Genomic DNA, 23,444 nt, shown 5'->3' with positions numbered 1-23,444 from the left:
TCAGATTCACAAAGTCACTGTAAAAGGTAATGTCATTAAAATTTTCCCATATGCTTTCTTCTAAGATTTTATAGTTTAGCTTTTATGTTAAGATCTTCAATCCATTTGATTTTTATATATGGTATATGACAAAATTCCCACTTCATTCTTTTCATAGGAATATCCATTTTTTTTCCAGCACCATTTGTTGGAAAAACTACCTTTCTCCCACTTAATAATCTTGGCACTCTTGTCAAAAATCATTTAACCATATGTGTGAGGGTTTATATCTGAGCTCTGTGTTCTATTCCATTGGTTTATGTGTCTGTCTTTATGCCGGTATGACACTGTTTTTGTTGCTATAGCTTTGTAATAACTTTAAAAATCAGGGAGTGTGAAGCCTCTAACTTTGTTCTTTTCAAAAATATTTTGGCTACTTGAGGGTCCTTTGAGATTCTATATAAATTTTAGGGAGGGTTTCTCTCTTTCTGCAAAAAGGCTGTTGGGATTTTGCATTGAATCTGTAGATCACCTTTGGTAGTAAGTCCTCTAAGCCATGAACATTAGATGTCTTTCCAGGTATTTATGTCTTCTTTGATTACTTTCAGTGATATGTAGTTTTCTCTGTACAGTCTTTTGTCTCCTTGGTTAAATTTATTCATAAACAGTTTATTCTTTTTTGATATCATTGTAAATGAGATTATTTTTAATTTCCTTTTTTAAAATTGTTCTTCTCTAGTATCTATAAAAGCAACTAAATTTTGTTGATTTTGTATTATGCAACTTTGCTAAGTTTGTTTAATAGTTGCAAAAGATTTGTAGTATTTAGGACTTTCTACATATAAGAACATTTCATCTGCAAAAACAGGTAATTTTACTGTTTCATTTCTAATTTGGATGCTTTTTATTTTTCTTTCCTAATTGCTCTGGCTAAGACCTCAAGTACTATGTTTAAAAGAAATGGTTAAAATGGACATCCTTGTCGTTTTTCCTGATCTTAGAGGAAAAGCTTTCAGTCTTTCATTATTGGTAAGATGTTAGCTATGGGCTTTTCATACCAGCTGTTTAATAATTTGAGGTGATTTCCTTCTATTCCTAGTTCTTTTATTGTTTCTATTATGAAAGAGTATTGAATTTTGTCAGCTGCTTTTTTTCCCCCATTAACTGAGATAATTGATTTTTTTCCCCTTCATTCTGTTAATGTAGTATATCACGATCATTATTTTTGTATGCCGAAACATCCTTGCATTCGTAGAATAAATTATACTTGGTCATCATATGTAACCCTTTTAGTGTGCTATTGAACTCCCTTTCCTGGAGTTGTTGATAATTTTGGCATCAACGTTCATCAAGGATATTGGTCTGTAGTTTTCTTGTAGTATCTTTGTGTGGCTTTGGTATCAGGACAATTCTGGCCTCATAGAAGGAGTATGAAAGTGTTCCCTCCTTTTAAATTTTTTTGGTAAGAGTTTGAAGAGGATTGGTTTTACATCTTTGAATGTTTGTTAGAATTCACCGGTGAAGCCATCTGACTCTGAGCTTTACTTTGTTGGGAGAGTTTTGATTATTGATTCAATCTCCTTACTAGTTATGGGTCTGTTCATATTTTTTTTTTCTTCATGATTCAGTATTTTTAGGTTGTGTGTTTCTATGAACTCAACCATTTCATCTAGGTTATGCATTTTGTTGGTGAACAGTTCTTAGTACTTCCTTATAATTCTTTTTATTTCTGTAAAATCAGTAGAAATGATCCCTCTTTCACTTATGATTTAGTTATTTTTTTTTTTTTGTCAACCTAGCTAAAAGTTTAACAATTTGATTTTTTGTTTTGAAGAACGGACTCTTGGTTTTCATTTTTCTCCTTATATCTGATCTAGTCTTTAGTATTTCCTTTCTTCTATTAGCTTTGGGTTTAGCTCTCCCCACCCCAGTTCCTTGAGATGTAAATTTAGGTTGTTGATATAAGACTTTCTTATTTTACTGAAATTATTTTCAACTATAAATTTGTACTTTAGCACTATATTCACTTCATGCCATAAGTTTTGGTAAGTTACTTTTTTATCTCAAGATGCTTTTGAATTTCCCTTGTGATATTTTTTCTTTGAGAAATTGGTTGTTTTTTAATTTCCACATATTTGAGGATTTTTTGTTTTCTTGCTGCCATTCTAGTTTCATTCCATTGTGATCAGAAAAGCTATTTTGTATAATTTCAGTGTTTTAAAATTGATTAAAACTTATTTGCCAAACATATGGTCTATCCTGGAGAATGTTCCATGTGTATTTGAGAAAAACATGTATTCTGGGGTTGGGTGGGTGTTCTGCAAATGTCTGTTAGGTCCAAGTGGTCTATAGTGTTCTCCTAGTTGTCTATTTCCTTATTGATCTTCTCTCTGTTCTACCCATTCTTAACTGAGGTTTCCTATTATTCTAAAGCTATTTCTTCAATCTAGTCAATTCTTGCTATTTAGGACCTTTGATGTTTGGTGCATAGGTGTTTGTAATTATATCTCTCTGGTACATTGACCTTTTCATTATCATGTAGTGTCTTTTGTATCTAGTAATAGCTTTGACTTAATGTATATTTTGTTTGATATTAGAATGGCCATCCTGTAGTCTTTGGGTTATTACTTATGTGTTTTTCCCCCCCGTCTTTTCACTTTCAACCTATGTGTTTGCTTAGATCTAATGTGAATCATTCATAGACAATATATAGATGGTAATTTGAAAAAAAAACATATAAACAGGGCCTTTGCCAACCTTATTGACTGGCTCTGTGAAGGAAAACACCTTCACTAATTAACCTGGAATGACAGCTTGTGGTCTTCTCAAGCCTATCTAAGCATACCTGTTCCCTGGGCCTGTGTGTGTGCTTTCCCCACAACCCATCTCCAATCCCTCCCTCTACATGGCTGCCCTCAAGGTCTTAGATGTCTGTTGTATTCCTCTGTCCATAATCTCTCACCTCCAGGAACCCACAGGTCTACAGCCTCCCTGCAGCTCTTAAATGCAATAGTGACTGCCATTGCATTCAGTGGCCTCCAGCCTAATATCCAAACTATGCCACCATTTCCACCAGAGCTCCAAGTGAGGCAAAACAGAAATCAGTCCTTCAGGAAGACCCAAATGGGCCAGAACACTTCAAAGGAGTTCCAGTCTTTCCCTTCCATTGTATAGGGAGAACCAAGACCTGCACAGCTTTCTGCTGATCATGCTGTGCCTGGGAAGAGGCAGGGCATGGGTGAGCAATAAGACCCCAAAATTTCTTTCCATACTGAGTATGACTTCATCTTGTTTAGACATTTGCTTATTGCTACAAATCTGTAACTTGTTTCTAGGGTTCCCATAAAGATACTGTGGTCAGTGTGTTATTTACTTTGTGTTTCCATGGGGGAACAAGGGCCTGGAGTATCCTAGTCTGCCATCTTGCTAATGGCACTCCTTAGCACTATTTTTTAAAATGTTATTATTAACAGCCTTCTGTAGTTAATTCACTTCCTCTCATTACCTTTAAAAATCTTCAAATGAAGGGTAAGTGACCAACCCCTTTGACTTGGTTAATATGTAATGACACAGCAATAAAAATCAAATGACTTATTACCAGCAAATTTAGGGACTACAATTTATCAAGCACAATATTTCTGAATGCATCTTTTTGCTGGATGATTCAGCTATAGACAGTATTTTATAGATCTTTATAACTTAACTGTCTGGAAGTTGCCATATTACTGAAGCTCAAAAATTGATGACCATCATGACGACACTTATATAAAGTATTTCTCCATGAGCTAAAACTATGACCCAAAAGTTGACTTATAAAAGTTGACTTCTAAAACTAAAGTTGACTGCATATTCTTGAATATTTAATGAAGGAAACTACAGATCTGTAGATAACTATGTTTCCCTGGATAGTTTAGGTCCTTAGAGAATATAAAGATTTTGTCTTTTGAACCATCAATCTTAGCACAGAGAGTCAAAGGAAATTGAGATTTATTTAGTTTCCTCCCATCAGGAACATTCGTCCTCATGCAACCCAAAATTCTACTTCTGTAGGAAATAACCCAGATAACTCCATTTGCTTGAGATTAATTACCAACTGTGTTTTCTCAAATATACCATATATTCAGTTTTTTGTTCTAACCCATGTTTATCCTTTGTAGATAATTTTCAGTTTTCTCTTTAATCTTCCTGAATAAATTATATACTTTAATCATCTCTTACCTCACATCTAGTTATTCAAGAAGTAACTGCAAGTCCTACTTATAGTTCTACCACATTTGTCCCATCTAACTAACCTCAATCCCTTTCAGCCTTCATATTCCCACATAATATCAGCTGTATCTTATGAAGGCACTGCTTTGTCTGTATCACCATCCTATTTAAAACTCCGTATTACCTACTGGATAATGGTCACATTCTTTCGTGACCCTCTACAGTTTAGCCTCATACCACATCGCCACATTGATTTCCCACTAGTTTCCATCATGAAACTCATGTTCCCTGCAACTGCACTTGTTGCCAGATCTTGAAGTACGCTGTTCTTTTTCCTTGAATGCCCACCTTAGTCATCCCCCTTACCAAATTTATTCATATATATCTTTCACTCATTTAGAATATATTTATTGTTTACTCATTTCCAAATCCTATCTCTTCTATTAATCCTCCCCCAAATATTCAGTCCTTAATGTGTTCTGACTTCTTTAGTCTTTCAGGGTAGTTATCACCTTATCCCATTCATTTGGCACATTGTGCTTTCTTGGCATATTTACTTATCTCTTTTCTGTCTATATCATCTCAACTAGACTTATGTTTCTTAAGGAGAGGAAACAAACAATAAGCCTTTTCATTGCTGTAGTGCTCTCAGCAGAGTGTATATTTAATTATCTTTCTGAGTTGTTATTCTCTTTGAGCACAAGAATAATAGTGGATAGTGATAAAAAGCAAGGACTGATTTCCAGAAAACACACACATAAACGTTGTTCATAAGCATGTACTAAAACATTTTAAATTTATAGAGCAGTCAAAGGCATTCTCTACATGCTCCTCTGATGCCTGCTGAATATGTTTTAGGATTTTTCAAGGAGTTTTAAAAATTCTTGGCTGGGCTGAAGAATACTTCATTCCTTCAACCCATTAAATCATAGAATAATGCACAAAGCCAGAGATTTATGCCATACTCAAGTGTTAAGAAGGAAGGTTGCCAATAAGTTCAGTGGGTGGTATGTTCAGCTTAGGACCTGGCTCCAAGAAGTCATTCCATTAATATCTGAAAGAATAATGAGTGTCAGTGAATGCTTCTCTCAATGTGTATGCAAATTAAGGGGGCAGTCTAATTGAAATAGTTGTATAATAGTGTTGAAAATTCATCTACAGCATTGATGGTGAGTGAGTCCTCTATTGATAGATCTTTCTGACTCCAGATGAGGAGTAGAACCATATCTAAATACAATGTTGACTAGGCTTCTCTCCTTCCTCGACTCCTAGGTCTCTTCTCTTTGGGACCTTTCACCTAAACTAACATAGCCTCAGGGTCCATTGACTCCTAATGCATTATCATTTGCTAAGAAACACACCTTATTTTACCAGAAGTCTTTTGGAGACATACTACATAACATGCTAACCTGTAGGGATAAATCAAATGATAGAGTTTGGGGCACACAGCTGAACATTTGTGGACTTCTCCTTAAGCCATAGCTGAAAGACTACAGTCCACTTCTTCTGAGAAAGGCTGAGTAAGGAATAGAGGCCTTCTTTTCACAATTTGAAGAGAAAATATTTTGAAATTAATGAGCCTCCTCAGAAATTTTTTTATTCAGTTTCTGAAAACACATTATCTTTCTTAAGTCTAGCCCAGGGCATGGCCCACTTAAGTCTAACACATAACTTCATTTTAGATTGTTTGAAAGTGAGTAAAAACAAATGGAAAACCAATCAAAACCAATATTTCTAGACTCCAAAGATGACCTAGAGACCTATCACAAATTTTGTCTCCAATTTCTAAAAACAGAAGGTATTTTTAACCAGTTTTCAAGATGCTCTAATCTTTTATTAAGTATGCATTTAAAAAAAAGAAGCATTTGTCAGATTTTCAGATTATATGTGTTTATTTTGAGTTAGTGGATACAATGGCATACTAGATACCAGCACTCCGAGCTACACCTATGTATTTGCCTCTAAACCTTCACACACCATCAGTTTCCATTCTTCTATCATTCCACCACTGGGTCTCCTATTTATTTCTAGCAAAATCATAGTTCAGATTTTTTTAAAGTAAAATATGGATCACCATATTGTGCTTCCAGTGCCCCCAGAAGGATTATAATTGTCTCAAATAAGTGTTTATTTTCAGCAAAGGGGGAAGAATTGAAAATATGAGCACTAGTAATGGCACTACTACAAGAAAAAGAATAGAATACAGATTAAAAGGAACATTTTGGCTGGACGAGTTAGTTTCTCCTTAGTAAAAAATCCACTTAATATCATGGATAGGACTTCCAAGTTAAATTGTTCAATTTGTGGGCCACACACTTCAGCGTATTGGCTAGTACATTTTTGCACTGAAACAGAAGCAATACAAGCTTTATGTTCTACCATTACACTTCCAGATTTTTCACTTAAGATACCTGCCAACCTAATGATTCTTGCATGCATTAGAGTTTGCTTTTGTAGAATTGAGTTTATTTTCCCCATCCCTCCCACTCCCATAAACATTGCGATGCGAACTCTTTGCCCAATTTTATGAGAATGTTGCAAAGGACAGTTCTGTGCCACCACAGGACAGGAACTCCCTGTTCCCTCCCCGGCTACTGATGAATCAGTAGTATTGATCACATCTCATCTCACATGCAAACAGACACTGCTCCCTTAAGTTCCCCATGCCAGAGGCATACGAGTCGGCAGGTATGCATACAAAAATGGAATTAAAAAGAAAAGGAAAAGGGGAAAAAAAGCTTTCTTATTAAAGCCTATCGTCCTAGAATGAATCCATTGCTTTGAATTCACTTAAAGCCTGTACAGGCGAAATGTGTTTCTTCTGGGAACCTCGTCTAACTCGTGTCTGGAATTCTTCAGGCTTTTCTCTCTTCACAAGGGGCTTCTTCTCTGGAGCCTTCATCTTCCAAGACACAACCGGCGAGTTGACAGCCGCCGTCCCATAGACCTTCTGGTATTTGGTTGAGGCCACATAGGATGCTTTCACCGTGAGGACAACAGCATTCATCAGGTTTTTAGCTGCCTGGATGAGTGACGTGGCACTGTCCAGCTAGAGCAGAAGGAGGAGAGAGAGACAGCTGGGTTAGTTGCGGCACAGCATTCACAAGATGGTGGTGTAACTTCACAGTTCAACAGTGTTGTGCCTGTGCATGTATACAATATTGACAAAAAGCAAATTATTACATGATAAAGTAAACAATTTACATAGCAGTCACTCTCTTCTATCCTTAATCCCAAGGTAAAAGTAAAAAAGAGAGGGTACTCTATAAGGCATAGCTTTCTAAAACTCCATACCTCTAAAGACCAAGCTCTTTTTAGCATGTAAGAATTCCAATGTAACAAAGTGGAACATCTCATGTTATTACATTAGGCTGTTTGTTGAGGGTGAGAATTACTCAAATGCTTAAAAGGCATTTGGCAGGCACTGTACAATAAAAAGGTACACAGAGTTATATCTCAATTTTACAGCTCTACCCATGGAAATATAGACTATTTCTCCGTCCTGAGCTCAGGTATATAGGAATGCAGGCAGCTAAGCAGAGAAACACACCCATGGTGCACTGCCTTTTATCGAGGTGTTTATTGGACTTGAATATCTATTTATTCTCAGGTCTTGAATATACCTCTTACAAAAATAATTATATAGGCCTTGTAGGTGAGAGAGCATTCAGTGAGACCCCCATATTCACATGTTAATGAAATATTGATTTCTTACTCTGTGGCAAACACTATTTAAGAGCTTTGTATTTCCCCATTTAACTCACAAGCACCCTAGGAGATAGATAGCTATTATTGTCACTGCATTTTATGATGCGAGAGCTGGTGCTTTACACAGCTTAGGTGATGAAGTCCTTAAAGACTGTATCATACTGCCACACTGTTGGGTAGGATAGCTAAAATACTGGAACAAGTCACAACTTAGAAGCTCATCCTTAGGCTCTAAAGCCAGGGATGTTTTTAGTTCACTTCTTTTCTGCTTTTAACCAGTTTGACACTGTGGTATATGTTGTATATGAAACCATTCAGTATCTGTTTCAACCTGCTTCACTTCCTGGACTACAGATGCTGGAAAAGTTCAAAACTGCTGCATTTCCCAGACTCCCTTTCAGCCAGGATTCTGCAAGTGACCTAGTAAAAGGGAAGAATTAACAGCTGACTGCAAATATTATTCTAGCCTCTTGGGTCCTTGAGCATAGTTTGATTATTCATCAAACTTTTTATAATATCAGCAAAGGAAATACATTCATTGCAGTTAAATGAGGAATCCAAGAATGTTTCTCATTGTTGACATTGGGCTCTAGCTGCATTAGTGAATGGGAATTAGATATACACCCCCTGGGTGCAAGGTGATTAGCAAACTTTTTAAACTAAGGGACCCCGAAGACTTTGGCTGCCCTCTGTGATGTGACTTGCCCTCACTTTGTGACCAAAGCATGTCCCAAGGAGTGACTGGGGACATCAGAAGTTACATCTAAGGTCTCAGTGATGCTGTTGTTCAGGCTGGTCTCTGTTCCATATACTTCATTAGAGCTAAATAAATGTGATGCTAAATTAAAATTATGACAAATGAGCTCTCAGTTCTCCCACCATCAGAAAAGCTCATAAAGTCAGGTTATTGGGGAAACAATGGACGACGCTTTCTATGTATGAATTCTTTGCAATACCATAAAATTGAGGCCTCGCTGTTGTTTAAAATATAGACTGAAGGCCAGTATTACATTGACCCCACAATAACACCGAAACAAAGAGATTTGTGGATTAGAGCCATGATTCAGCTAATAGATAATTAACTGCTTTGTGAGTTAAATCAACCAAATGTATAGAGTAAGTACTTTACCACTTCTATTACACTGTACAGGGTGCACATATACCAAAATAACTGCCTAAACCATAATGTTTAATTTATAGAGCATACATTTTGAAAGCTAGCTAAGGAAAAGCAAATTCTAGATTATTCATGTTAATAGAAGAAAAGCCAAGCATGGATTAGTGCAGTGATTTTCAGAGTCTGTGAACCAGCAGTATCAGTATCACCTGGGAACCTGTCAGAAATGCAATTTCATAGGCTACTCTCAAACTTTCTGAATCAAAAATTTGCAATCCAGGGGATGCTGATGCATGCTAGAGATTGAGAACCACTGGATAAATGAAACCCAAGGACTATCTCACAGTTTATTTCATCTAAAGAAAGATTTCAGAACTTTGATCATACATGTGTTTGGTGACATCAGGGCCAGTTATTTGGCTGAATTTCACTTTTACGTCTTTCTGTTCTACTCCCAGGTAGAAGTGTAAATGATGAAAGAGATAGATAGCAAATGTTGGGACAATTGGATCAGTCATGGTTTCTTTAGAAGCTAGCTACCATAGCCCGTGGCCAATCGACAGCTCCCTGTAAGTCTGTCAGGTTCCAAAAATGAGCAGTATTTATTCATAAAGTGAGTTAATTCTGTTGTTTATCATGGGTAAAGAGAGGGGAGAATGGTATCAGGGATAGTTCTGTGGATTTGCTTCTGGGCAACAGAATTAGTAGAGTAAGACAAGATGCATCTATTGCATTATTAAATGGTTCTCTTGGGAGAATTGAGTGGATCCAAAGAGAAGAATTATAAGTAATTTGGAAATTTTTACCACAGATTCCATTTTCAGATAGATGGTGTCTAATTCTGCAGCAAAAATATGATAGCCTGTCTCTTCTTCAGAACCCCTTTGCTCTCCCAGACTGATGCAGGAATCCTGTGAATAAACCTAATACATTGGTTGAGAGTGAGACAGCTCTGAAATATAAAGCCAGTGATTTCATTCAAGGCACCTGGTAAGGCAGATATGAATTTGTGGCAAGGTGTGAAGCTAGTAGGTGAGGAACCTGGCCAACTAAACCTGAACAAGTATACTACTAGACAATATGCCCAATCTAAAATTAAAAGAAATTTGACTTTTTCTTAAAACTTGAACTCCCAAAGGATAACTTTTGCCATTCCCCTATATCCAATGATTTAGGTCATTGATGCCACAAGCAGAATTTCTTTTATTTAAAAATGACTCTCCTTTATGCTTGTCCAAAATAGCACAAAGACCTGGCATGTTTCATTAAAAATTCACTCCAAAAGAAAATACACTAAAAAGACTAAGGCTACATGGCAAGAAGATCTTTTAATACAAGGTCTAGGAAAACCCATTTAATAGAATTGTATTCTGTTTTGCAATTTATACTGTAACTATGGCATTTTCAGACAAGATATGTAAATGAATACATACAAATGAATAACCAGTATTAATTGAGCACTTAGGAGTTGCTTAGACATTGCCTTTGTCCTTTTAATTAAACTGCATGGCTTAAGTTCCAAAAATCCTTGAACTTAGGTAATAGAACTTGCCTCTGAAATAATGGGCAACAGTAGGGATCAAGACCTGTACTGTTTTTCTCCAAAGACTACCACATGAACCACTTTTTAATCTCTGGGGCCTTGTTTTTCAGTGACTAGCATCATTCAGAATGAACCTATCTCAGTGTTTAACTCTGTTGGGGTAGACACCTGTTCTTAAACTTGGTACCATTCTATACACATCATGACTGAGTTTGGTGAAAGCCACCATCTCACCTTTGAGTCAGTGTCATCCATGGAGCCTGAATTCTTTGTACCTAGATCTCCTGGCCTCAGGTGTGTTCCTGCCCAGTGCACAGCCCTTCTCAGTCCTTCCTGGCTTGGATTTACCTTCATTGCAGCAGTGACTGGAATATGATCCCTGCAGATTTCTCTTGTACTTGTTCAGCTTCTCTGAAGCACTAATGACTGCTTGTGCCCTTATGTGGGGCTCAGCTACTTTAGTGCTCTAAACTTTTATCAGGGCTGGTGTTCCTAGCTTTATAACAACCTTAAAGTGGACTGTATTTCCGCCATTCCTCCAGCTAGCCTGTGTATGTACTGATTAAACTGGGAGTAGAAAGAGAATTGTATCTTTCCCTGCTTAAGAGCCTTTCTGTTCCTATTGGACATTCCGTTCAGTCCCTATATCTACTCTAAGAGAAGTGACCCAATTTTCAGTTAATTGGAAAAAAAAAAAAAAGCCTACATTTAGCAAATGCTACCATGTGCCGGTCTCTGCATTAACTCCCCAAGTTTTGTTTCTTTCATTCAGTCTCACAACCATGCCTGAGGCAGGTAACACAATTATGCCCACTTGGGACAAAGAAGGGCCATGCAGCTTGCTAAATATCACATTGCAGGTAGGTGGTGAAGCCAAAAGACTTAAACCCAGGCAGCCTAACTCCAGAGCCCCTGGACTAACCGTTAAGTTGGTGCTGTTTCCCAGAGCCATGCATGGCAGATGAAGCCACAGCCCACCAATCTATCAACTTATGCTAGACTAATTAATTCTCCCTATTTCATTCCATAGGTGTCTGCTGTCCCTAACTACAGAAATCAGGCTTCTCCTAATTCTGTCACTATTTTTTTTAAATATCAAAGTACTATTTTAAAAAGGTAGCAGATGTTTCCTCACGTCTTGTTCTGTTACGATCCATGAAAAGCAAATAAGGGTGGGAGAGCTGTTTCATAGTCATTTCTATAGGATTTTTCTAGCTCTTTTTCTGCCTCTGTACTAGTTTCTTAATCTCACTCAAATCCCAATAGACAGATTTCTCTTTCCCTATACCATCCTTATTTTGTGTTTTGAATGGAGAGAAATATTAGAGGGTTGATGTTCCTTAATTTTGATTCTTCCATTAATTGATATTTGTGCTAATTCCTTATGTTAAAGATGAAGATTGTCATGAAAAGTGCTTAAAATGACTCTTAAAATTTACAGAATCTGAAGAATTCTGAAACCTCATGTCGTAAATTTTATGCTATTTAATGAACATGGGGGTTACCTTGCAAGAGGTGTTCAGTTTCAATAGAAACAGACTTTGACACAAATATAACTGCATGACTCAATCAAATTCTCAAATGAAAAGTGCACCTACATTTCTGGAAATGCTCAATTCTCATATACTATTTCAGTCTATCCATCCTTCTACTTACAGTGATTCATCCAGGTATTTCTTCAGATGCTTACTATATAAATACTGGTAAGTTGTTTAGTAGGATGGAAGGTACTAAGGAAACAGAAAGAATACAGGATCTACCTTGAGTCGGATAGGGTAGGAAAATAAAGCATCATGGTGGGAGTGATAGTCTAAACTCACTTTAATGGATGAAGTAGTTGGTTATTGGTGACTAAGTGGTTGAGTGATAAAAAAGGACAAATCTGGAGTTCCCAGCTAGTATAGCTGGGTATAAGTTGATGCTTTTAACCCAGATGATGGCAAGAAGAGGTGCTACAATATTGAGTTTAACTCTGGACATTCTGAATTTGAGGTATCTGTGTTACATGTCAGTGAAGTTATCATCAAAGGGTCGGTTGAAATGATGGGACTGAAAGTCTGGGGGCCAGTTTTAAGAAACCACGTGTTTTGCTTATATTGGTTTTGCCAGTTACTTCATGAACAGTGCTCTGCATACTAAGTCAATTTCTGATTTCTCTTCCCTTCATATTCCTTATTTAGTGTTTTCACAAAGAGAATAAAAGTCTGAATGCATATTTTCTTTGGTCAAAAAGTTCAATAGATCTACTAAAATTTTTCTCAGCATTATACTTTCAGGATCAAAATCAATATTTTAATAATCTAAGGCATAACATCATCAAGAAATATCTTAACTATTCCCTTGACAACCAAGGCTACTTCCTGTTAAGTAATTAGCAATCCTTCACCCTTGAAAATAATGGTGAACTTCCTGGAATCCCCCAGCAATAAAACGAATGCAGTTTAGACTTAACAGCTGCCTTTAAATATGCACACCATTGTCAGTAGTGCAAAGTAATGTAAAAGAGGTGGAGGGAAACACACTGGGTTAAACATCTGGGACAGTAAATGTCTTAGGTTGTTAATTTGTAAGAGCCCGGTATATAATTATAGAAGAAAATTAGGGTTTCACTATGTGTTCTACATTAATCCTCTTTCAGATTGCAGAGACAGACAGAAATATGACCTGGAAACAAATCTATTTTCAAAACTGATTTTTACTGAAAAATAATAAACCATAAATGGTAGTTCATGGAAATCCCCAGTACAAAGCTATCTGTCCTTGGATTAAAAATAATGCAAATGGCATGGGACTACTAGCTAAACTAAACAGATTAAATTAACGAAATTTATTTCAAGGTAATTTTGATGTATAAAAACAGGAGTTTTAGTTACCTCAAAAAACTTAGAAATGCCTGGGGGAGGGAACCCAGTCCCATTTGGGTGTAGGCTATTTAATTTTCTCAAGTCAGAGCTGATAGTGCTAATGATTTTGAGAATACTAAAAGGGCTCTACAAATACATAGAGTCCAATTTAGCCTCTTGCAAGATCTTTTAGTGGGAATAACTTAGTCTTTCACATCTAAGAAATATTTTAATGCTACTATTCTATACATATTCAGGTCTGGGTTAGTGTTTTACAGGGAGTTAGTTGTAATGGGAGAACTGACAATAAGTTGAAAGTAAACACCTCGAGAAAACTGGAATCCTTCCACTGGAGCTGGTCATTTAAACAGTTACCTCCCCAAAAGGAGTCACAAATTGCTTGCAGGAGGAAAAAAAAAAACAAAACCTTGCTACAAGTTAGCTTTGCTGTTAATGAATGGGAGGTTAGAAACCCAGAGCATTGGAGCCTATTATCCACCAAGAAGAACATTTCATGTTTTAAAAATCCTTAAGGCTTTGAAAAGAAAGATATTTGATATCCTTAGAAACTGTGATACATTTGAAATATCTGCCTACTTCTTCCATAGTCTGTATCAATAGCACTTTTTAAAAGCTCTAGCAAGTCCAGGGTAATAAATAAGCAAACAAAGACATGGTGAAAAGGTTCAGCCTAACTGAATCTTTCCCTACTTTATGGATGTTTACACATTTGCAAATAAGACCATTCCTTTGCGGTAAGCCCTCATTTCAGTGTTCTAGTCCACTCATTCTTCATCAAACAACAATGTAGTGAGTTAGCAAAACTGCATTCCTTCTGGATAATAGGGCAGGAATTTGCCACTCCTCTTTATGGTGGCCCTGGCTGGCATTATTAATCAGTCATGGCACTTTGCTCCCTCAAAAGCTGCTGAGGGGCATGGAAACGGAAACATCTTTACTTCCTTTGTCACATTTTGACAGATTCATCATCTACTGTACCTCTACTTCTATATTTAAATTGACTTAATACCTTATGTTTCTACCGGTCAGATTGTTGACAAGTATGACGCTGTATTTACCCTTGTTCCTATAGCTGATAGAAGTTGTTTAATTAATGAACTCATTAAACAGAAGACGTAAGTATTAAAGGAAATTCAAAGTACTTGGGGGATTATTTTAAATCAGGTGATAAAAATTAGCTGAATATATTAATGAGTAGGATGTCTGACGTGAAATGACCATCACAGGTATGCTGCAATTATTGTTACCAAAAAAAAAAAAAAAACCTGCATAAACTCTGGTACCATTAGAACATGTAATAATCCTTCATAAATGACAGCTGAAGTACTGTGGGACAACTCCTGAAGGGTTGGCTTAATCCCAGGCGGATTCCCATTTTGTTTTGGTATCTTGAAGAGCAAATGTTTTGTATCTTTAGTGGATCCATCCCAACATAAGGGAGGATAAGAGGTCTGTTATTTTTTCCTGCAGGGCTACCTTGAGCGATGCCAGGGAGGCAGCTGGTGCTCTACCAACGCTGAAGGCCAGTTGTGAGGAAATCTGTATGTAATGGCTCAAGATTAAGTTGGCAAAGGCCTCAGCAGAAAAGCACTGCCATCTAAGAAAAAAATCTCCACAGCATTGCTGAGAAATTTACCAATTGGCTCTCAGGTAACTTTTTCAACTGGACAAATTCGTGCCTTTGGTTTTAATTCATTTGGGTAGGTAGTAGCACTTCAGAGTCAGCCAGTCCACTGATTAACTGTCTTCATTTGCATTTTTTCAATTATAGGTAAGTAAACCTTGGGGACTCCCATGAAGGCTTAATTACAGTCAACAAATTTCCGAAATAATGGCTTAGAGCCAATTTTTCTCACTATTAAAGGCAGAAAAGTTTTTGCTCAACCCAAAACAAGGCATTCTTGGTAAACTTGGGAATGTCAAGGGGTGTTGGAAGGTTAGGAACAGACATGTGTGTTCATCTAGAACTCCCTAGCTCCTTTTTAAATACTTCAACATTTCCTGACCCAGAGGCCTTCTCTGGATTGTTCTCACATAACAGAACCAGACGCAACAGTGGTACCAATGGATTTTTAGGCACCCACCATGACTGAGAGATACTCCTGGAAAAAACAATCTTTACATCACATAAATATAGCATGCGTTGACTGTTGATCTTGTCATCTGTAATAATGAGCATGTCCTCACCATCCACGGTTCATACCATGTTATAACTCTTTAAAGCTCCTTTTTACTTTCCTTATAGGAGAGCCAGCTAGCAGAAGATCACTACTCTTGACCGATATTCCCAGTATCATCATTACTGGGAGACAAATCTCAAACAAGCCTTTGTCTAAGATTCCAAGAACACTGTCTTTTTAAAATGTATGAGTCACCAAAGGACTCCATACTATCAGAAATGCCTAACTTTGTATGGATGTGGGATCTGCTGATACATGAGGAAGGCTACTTAAAACACCTTATAAAATATCTCCAAGGCTCCAGCATGCAATGTGCAACCATTAGGAAAGGAGTAGAGAAGAGTCAAGGACCTCAAAGTTTGGATGCAGAGGATTGTTCCTGGCAAGTGAGCATAATCAGAAGGCCCTGGATTATTATTTTCTTTCACTTCTTCACATTCAACCACTAGGAATTGTGTTACAGGGCATTCTTCATATATTGGAGAAAGGAAACTCTTATCCAGTTCCTGACCCTCTCCTTATCAGGTGGGTGGAAAGAACTGGTTGAAGCCTCTGTTGCTACCTGAATTGTGGTGAAGAGGCTCCTCTCCCAGGTCTCAGGACCCTAGACCCTTTTTCAATACATTCTTACATATCATGCTCTACCCACCTGCCTGCCCCCTTTCTATTTTTTCTTCCTTATAGTAAATGAAAGCTTGTGCTCTACAATTCCAACCCTGCTTGGGCTAATCAACCACTGACTACATGATTTTGAGAGAGCTACTTAACCTAGATCTACCTCAAAATCTTTAAAGTAAAAATGAAATGAGCACTTCCTAGTATTGTATTAAATGAGATAGTGTCCTCAAAGCTGAATGCCTGGCAAATGATAGGCCCTTAACAAATTTTAAGCTTTTATTATTACTTGACCCATGTTTCCCTAAATCACCATTTGAGTCCAAAAGGGTCTTTATATTTTAGATTCTACCTCTTCCACTTTCTCCATCCCTCTTCTTACTGAAGATACTTGCTCTCAATGTCTGTATATCGTAGTTTTTTTGTTTTTTAAATAGGCCCCATGACCATCACAGAGCAGAACATGGGGCCTGAACTCACAACCCTGAGATCAAGAGTTGAATGCTTAACTAACTGAGCTACCCAGGTACCCCAATGCCTGTGTATCATAGTTTTAATGTGATAGGGACAAAGGCATGGAGAAATTCACAAGGGCCATAGAAAAGCATCAAAAGATGAGTATCTTTTCTTTCTTTGGAAGAAGGAAATTCGAGATGATTCACTACAAGAAAGCGTGGGGATTTTATGTAGATGTATGATACCCATAATATCTATGAACATTTGGGGCTAAATTGGAGATGGAGTAACTGACACAAGAAAATAAAAATGGCCACAGTAAGAGCTAGAGGGAAGACGATCTAGTCTCTGAAAGTGAGGTTTAAACCTCTAATGATGTGAGAGGCAGGAAAATAAATAGTATAAAATATTTTACCCGACCACTTATAGGACCTAAATCCCAGTTCTTCATTTGAGTTAATATATTCTAAATATTCCTTACTAAAACACAAATTATGCTACCTTGAAAGTGTAACTTCTAAAATTCATTCACCTAAAAAATGGAACCCCTTCCCTAAAATCAAAATACAAGAAATAACAATTATTGGTGAAGGTGTGGAGAAAAAGTAACCATCATCCACTATGTAAAAATAGAAGTACCATATGATCCAGTAATTCCACTATTGGGTATTAATCCAAATAAGAACACCAATTTAAGAAACAAAGCAAGTGATCAAAGAAAAAAAGGCAAACAAAAAAAACAGATTCTTAGAGAACAAACTGGTGAGTGCCAGAAGGCCACTGAGTGGAAGGATGAGTGAAACAGATGAAGGGGATTGAGGCATACACTTATTGTGGGGAGCACTGAGTAACATATAGAATTGTTAATTCATTATATTGTACACCTAAAAACACTGTTAATGGAGCCCCTTCTGGCCTAGTGAACATCTACCTCCCAATCCTGGTGCTTCATCTCCATCAAAACACAAATAATGGGGTTCTCTAGACTTGTTTTCTAAACTTTTAAATCTCTTTTCCTACAGAATGGGCTATTTTTAATCTTTAGTCCATTGAACCTAGCACCTGCCATCTCTACTTAAAAGTGGCCTATCTCATCATCTAAATCCAGCAAAACTCTCATACTGTTGGATCTATGCATTCTTTAGGGGTACTTTAAAGTCCCATCCAACAAGCTTCCAAGAACATGAGCAAACAAACCTACCTTTGGTTGGACTGCTCCCATTTATCAAACAAATAAATTAGCAAAGGGCAGATTTTGAGACTAGAGCTTCTTATGAAAAAAATCTGGGATGATTAAAAGTCAAAATCTAAGAGAAGGACAGTGTCAGGGCTGTGGCCTGGAAATAGCAAGTAGTAGTACAGGTACAAAACAACACAATGGGAAACCTCACGATTGGCCCTATTTGTCAATGCTCCAAGCCTCTTTCAAAACCAATAAAGCAAGGAGGGCTGATGTGTATCACACTTGCTGCCACTTCTTTCTTCATTGGTACATGTAGTAGGCATGGCCAGTCAATAATAGTCCTTTGTCTTAGACATGGTCTCAGAATTCTCAAAGCATAGCCCAATTAATCACTAACAATTGAAGACAGTAATCAAGATGGAACCCATTTAAAGAAAAGGGCATAATTAGAAGAAAACTTATGAAAGAAAAACATTTTATGAGTAAAAGCAAACACACGCTAAAGGCAGTAGGCAAACACTCATATCCTAAATTAGTTAAGGGGACTCACAAAAACATGTAAAATGTGCATAGGGGAGTAAAAACAAAGTGTTTTTAGAAGGTGTATGAACTTTAGTGACCATCAACTTAATCTAGGCTGCTATATATTTATATATGAACCTCATGGTAATTTAAAACCTATAATAAAGTCAAACAGAACACTAGAGAAAATCATCAATTACAAGGAAAGTAATAGAGAACTACAAAAACAGCCAAAAAACAATGAACAAAATGGCAATCAGTACATGACTATCAATAATTCTTCAAATGTAAATGATCTAAATTCTCCAATCAAAAGACATAAGGTGATGGAATACATCCAAAAAAAAAAAAAAAAAAAGCACCCACCTATATACTGCCTAGATATAACTGGCTGCAGACCTAAAGACACACACAAAATGTAAAGAAGAGATGGAAAAAGATACTCCATGCAAATGGAACAACAAAAACCCAGGATAGCAATATTTATCAGACAAAATAGACTAAAACAAGAGACAAAGAGGGCATTCCATACTGATAAAGGGTCAATCCACCAAGGGAATACAACAAACATCTATGCACCCAACATTGGAACACCTAAATACATAAGGCAGATATTAACAGACATAAACAATAACTGTAGCGGATGTGAACACTCTAGTTACATCAATGGATAGATCATCCAGGAAGAAAATCAATAAGGAAGCAGTGTCTTTGACACACCACACCAGTTTAATTTTACAGATATGTACAGAACATTCCATCCAAAAATAATACACATTGTTCTCAAGTACACATGGAACACTCTCCAGGATAGATCACATATTATTCCCCAAAACAAGTATCAATAAATTCAAGAAGACTGAAGTCCTAGCCTGCATCTTTTACAAGAAAAATTGAAAAAACAGAAATGTGGAGGCTAAACAACATGGTACTAACAACCAACATATTGACAAATTTATTAAAGAAAAAATAGATGGAGAAAAATGAAAACAGGCCAGAGTCATTGGGACACAGCAAAAGCAGTTCAAAGAGGAAATTTATAGCAATGCAGGACTACCTTGAAGAACAAGAGCAATCTCACAGAACAAAGACCAAACTTAGTAGAAGGAAGGAAATAATAAGGGTGACTGGGTGCCTCAGTCGGTTAAGCGTCTAAGGACCTTCTGCTCCGGTCATGATCCCGGGATCAAGCCCCACATCAGACTCCCTGCTCAGGGGGGATCCTGCTTCTCCCTCTTCCTTTGCTGCTCCCTCTGCTTGTGCCCTCTCTCTCTCTCAAATAAATATATATTTAAAAAAAGGAAGAAAGGATATAAGAAAGATCAGAGCAGAAATAGAGACCAAAAAAAACCCAAAAGATCAATGGAATCAAGAGCTAGTTCTTTGAAAAGATAAAGTTGATAAACATGTAGACAGTCTCATCCAGCAAAAAAAGAGAGGACCCAAATAAGATCAGAAATGAAAGCGAAGTACCAACCAACACCACAGTAATACAAATGATTATAAAAGACTACTACAAAAAAATTATATGCCAACAAATTGGACAACACAGAAGAAATGGATAAATTCCTAGATACATATAATCTTCCAAAATTGAGCCAGGAGGAAAGAGATAATCTGAACAGTAATAAAATTGGATTGGCAATCAAAAAATTCCTATTAAGCAAAAGCCCAGGAACAGATGAATTTACAGATGAATTCTACCAAAAATTTAAGGTATTATTACATATTCCCAAAAAACAGAAGAGGAAGGAAAGCTTCCAAACAAGGTCAGCATTTCCTAATACCAAAACCAGACAAAGACACAACAAAACAACAACAAAAAACTACAGGATGATGACCATAGATGCAAAAATCCTCAATAAAATGTTAGTAAACTGCATTTAATAATGCATTAAAAAGATCATTCACCACCATCAAATTGGATTTATGTGAGAGAAGCAAGGATGGTTTAATATTCACAGATCAATGAGCCTGATAACACATCAACACAATAAAACACTTGACAAAATTCAACATCCACTCATGATAAAAGCTCTCAAAAAGTGGGTTTAGTGGGAACATACCTGAACATAATAAATGACATATATCACAAACTCACAACTAACATCATACTCAATGGTGAAAAACCGAGAGCTTTTCATCTGCAATCAGGAACACAACAAGGATGTCCACTCTTGCCACTTTTATTCAGCATAATACTGGAAGTCCTAGCCACAACAATCAGATAAGTAATTTAAAAAAATTGGCAAGGAAGAAGTAAAACTGTCACTATTTACAGACGTACTGTAAAACTGTCACAATTACAGACGTACTGTTGATGGTATTATATGTAGAAAACACTGAAGATTTCAGCAAAAAAACTATTAGAATAAATGATTTCAGTAAAGTCACAGGATACAAAAGTCGAGAAATCCGTTGCATTTCTATACACTAATAAAGAGAAGAGAATTAAGAAAACAGTTGCATTTATAATTATACCAAAAAGAATAAAATAACTAGAAATAAACCTAACCAAGGGGGTGAAAGACCTGTACACTGAAAACTATAAAACAGGGGTGAAAGAAATTGAAGAGGACACATACAAATGCAAAGCTATATCATGCTCATGCATCAGAAGAATATTGTTAAAATGTCCCTACTACCCAAAATGTTCATACTACCCAAGGCAATCTACAGATTCAATGTAATACTTACATTAGCATTGTCACAGAACTAGAATAAATAATTTTAAAATTTGTGTGGAATCACAAAAGACCCTGAACAGCCAAAGCAGTATTGAGAAAGAACAAAACTAGAGGTACCAAAATTCCAGACTTCAAGGATTACTACAAAGCTTTAGGAATCAAAACAGTATGATACTGACATAATAATAGACACGCAGATCAATGGAAAAGAATAGAGAGTCCAGAAATAAACCCACACTTATATGGTCAATTAATGACAAAGGAGACAAGAATATATTAGGAAACATATCGGGGAATATATTGGGGAAAAGATGATCTCAATAAATGGTACTGGGAAAACTGGACAGATATATACAAAAAGAATGTAACTGGGCCACTTTCTTACACCATACAGAAAAATAAACTCAAAATGGATTAAGGGACTAAATGTGAGACATGAAGCCATAAAAAGCATAGAAATATAAGGGGTAATCTCTTTGACATCGCCTTAGCAACATTTTTCTAGATAGGTCTCCTCAGGCAAAAGAAACAAAAGCAAAATTAAACTATTGAGACTACACCAAAATAGAAAACTTTTGCACAGCAAAAGAAACCATCAAAAAAAAAAAAAAGGTAACTTACTGAATGAGAGAATTTGCAAATATAGATTTTCAATATTAACCCCTTATCAGATATATTAAAGAACTTATACAAGTCCACACCAAAAAAACAAAAACATTGATTTAAAAATGGGCAGAGGACCTAAACAGACATTTTTCCACAGAAGACATACTGATGGCCAACAGACATGAAAAGATGTTCAATGTCACGTATCAGGGAAATGCAAATCAAAACCACAATGAGATATTAGCTTACGCATGTCAAAATAGCTCAAATCAAAGAGACAAGAAATAACAAGTATTAGCAAGGATGTTGGAGAAAAGGGAAACTTCATGTACTGTTGATGGGAATGTAAATCAGTGTGGCCAATTTGGAAACAGCATGGAGATTCCTCAAAAAATATACAAATATGATTTGATATTTCTACTATAGGGCATTTATCCCCCCCAAAAAAACGCCCCCCGAAACACTAATTCATATGTTTATCACAGCATTATTTACAACAGACCTAAGATATGGAAGCAACCAGAGTGTCCATGGATTAATGGATTAAGATGATATATATACATACAATGGAATATTAGTCATAACAATGGATGGGATTTTGCATTTGCAACAACATCCACAGAGCTAGAGAGCATTAGGTGAAGTGAAATTAGTTGGAGGACAAACACGATATGACTTCACTTACAAATGAATACATAAAAAAAGTAGGAGCAGACCCAAAAATACAGAGAAAAATCTGGTATTTTCCAGAGGGGCATAGTTAGGAGGAAGGATGGGTGAAATGGGTGAAGGGGGGTGGGAGGTACAGGCTTCTAGTTATGGAGTGAATAAGTCATTGGGATGAATGGTACAGCATAGGGAATATAGTCAGTGATATGATAATACCATTTTTGTATGGTGATAGATGGTGGCTATACTTGTAATAAGCACAGTATAACAGAGTTGTCCAATCACTATGTTGTACCCCTGAAACTAATGTAACAGTATGCATCAATTATTCATCAATTGAAATAAATAAATCAATTTAAAAAAAACAGATTAAACACACTTACCATACCAACTATGGGCCTTCTAAACCACGCCCTCCCATAAAAGGCTGTGTTTTAAGAACAGTATATTAATATCACTTCTCTCTCATTATCATAATTTCTCCTCACATAATTCATAAAGGATGATAAATATAATGCAGAAAACTGTTAGACACATATGTAACTGGATAAAATAATTCACTATACAACCTAAAATTAACTCTTCTTTCATTAGAGAAATGAGAATTACAAGAAGAAGAAATGGATATCATTATTCAAGAGCTCATAAAAGGTCTTCAGTATAATGCGTAGTAAAACCAGTAATTTTAATTAAACTAGTTTTAAATTTGAGCAGTTATTCCCTAGCTTTTTATAATTGAATACATTTTTCTGCCTACTCTGAAGCAGTTTTTGAGTAGACATAGAGCAATACCCTCCAAATCTTTTTCTTTCTTCCTGGTCACTTATTTTCCCATTGTGAGATGTAAACCCACTACAATTTTATCACATATTCAAATAATTTCCAACACTGTCACAGATTTAGGTAGAGGTTTCCTATCTTTAGTTCAGAACACAACTCAGTTAGTTGTAACCATTAAATCTTTAACTTTCACCTAGATACCACTTCGGGTTCTTGCAAGAGTTGTTACTTTCACAAAGATGATTCGTGACATTTAGAGAATGATCTAAGCTGATCTGCAGTTTTCTTACTGACTCTTCCCAACATTCCGAGATAGCAAGGGCTCT

General features: G+C 36.4%; 1 protein-coding gene and 1 long non-coding RNA gene across 2 annotated transcripts in view; one reads left to right on the top strand and one right to left on the bottom strand.

Moving 5' to 3' along the window:
- LOC148109677 (uncharacterized) overlaps nucleotides 1-19,333 on the top strand; it is a 226,426-nt gene extending 207,093 nt beyond the window's left edge. The window contains exons 3-4 of the long non-coding RNA XR_015725230.1: nucleotides 14,891-15,070; nucleotides 15,666-19,333. This is a non-coding gene — a long non-coding RNA (uncharacterized LOC148109677). The remainder of the gene's footprint in view (nucleotides 1-14,890; nucleotides 15,071-15,665) is intronic.
- Nucleotides 6,062-23,444, bottom strand: part of CTNNA2 (catenin alpha 2) — a 1,091,309-nt gene continuing 1,073,926 nt past the window's right edge. Inside the window, exons 19-20 of the mRNA XM_087863625.1 lie at nucleotides 9,820-9,936; nucleotides 6,062-7,237 (exon numbers count right to left, since the gene is read on the bottom strand). Coding sequence (XP_087719751.1) covers nucleotides 6,950-7,237; nucleotides 9,820-9,936 — 405 coding nt within the window. The 3' untranslated portion in view covers nucleotides 6,062-6,949. The remainder of the gene's footprint in view (nucleotides 7,238-9,819; nucleotides 9,937-23,444) is intronic.

Source organism: Ursus americanus, chromosome 7, assembly GCF_024610735.1.
Source record: "Ursus americanus isolate L20-20 chromosome 7, mUrsAme1.1.p, whole genome shotgun sequence".
NCBI lineage: Eukaryota > Metazoa > Chordata > Mammalia > Carnivora > Ursidae > Ursus > Ursus americanus.
Note: the sequence above shows the minus strand (reverse complement) of the source record. Positions and strands in the feature narration are given on the sequence as shown.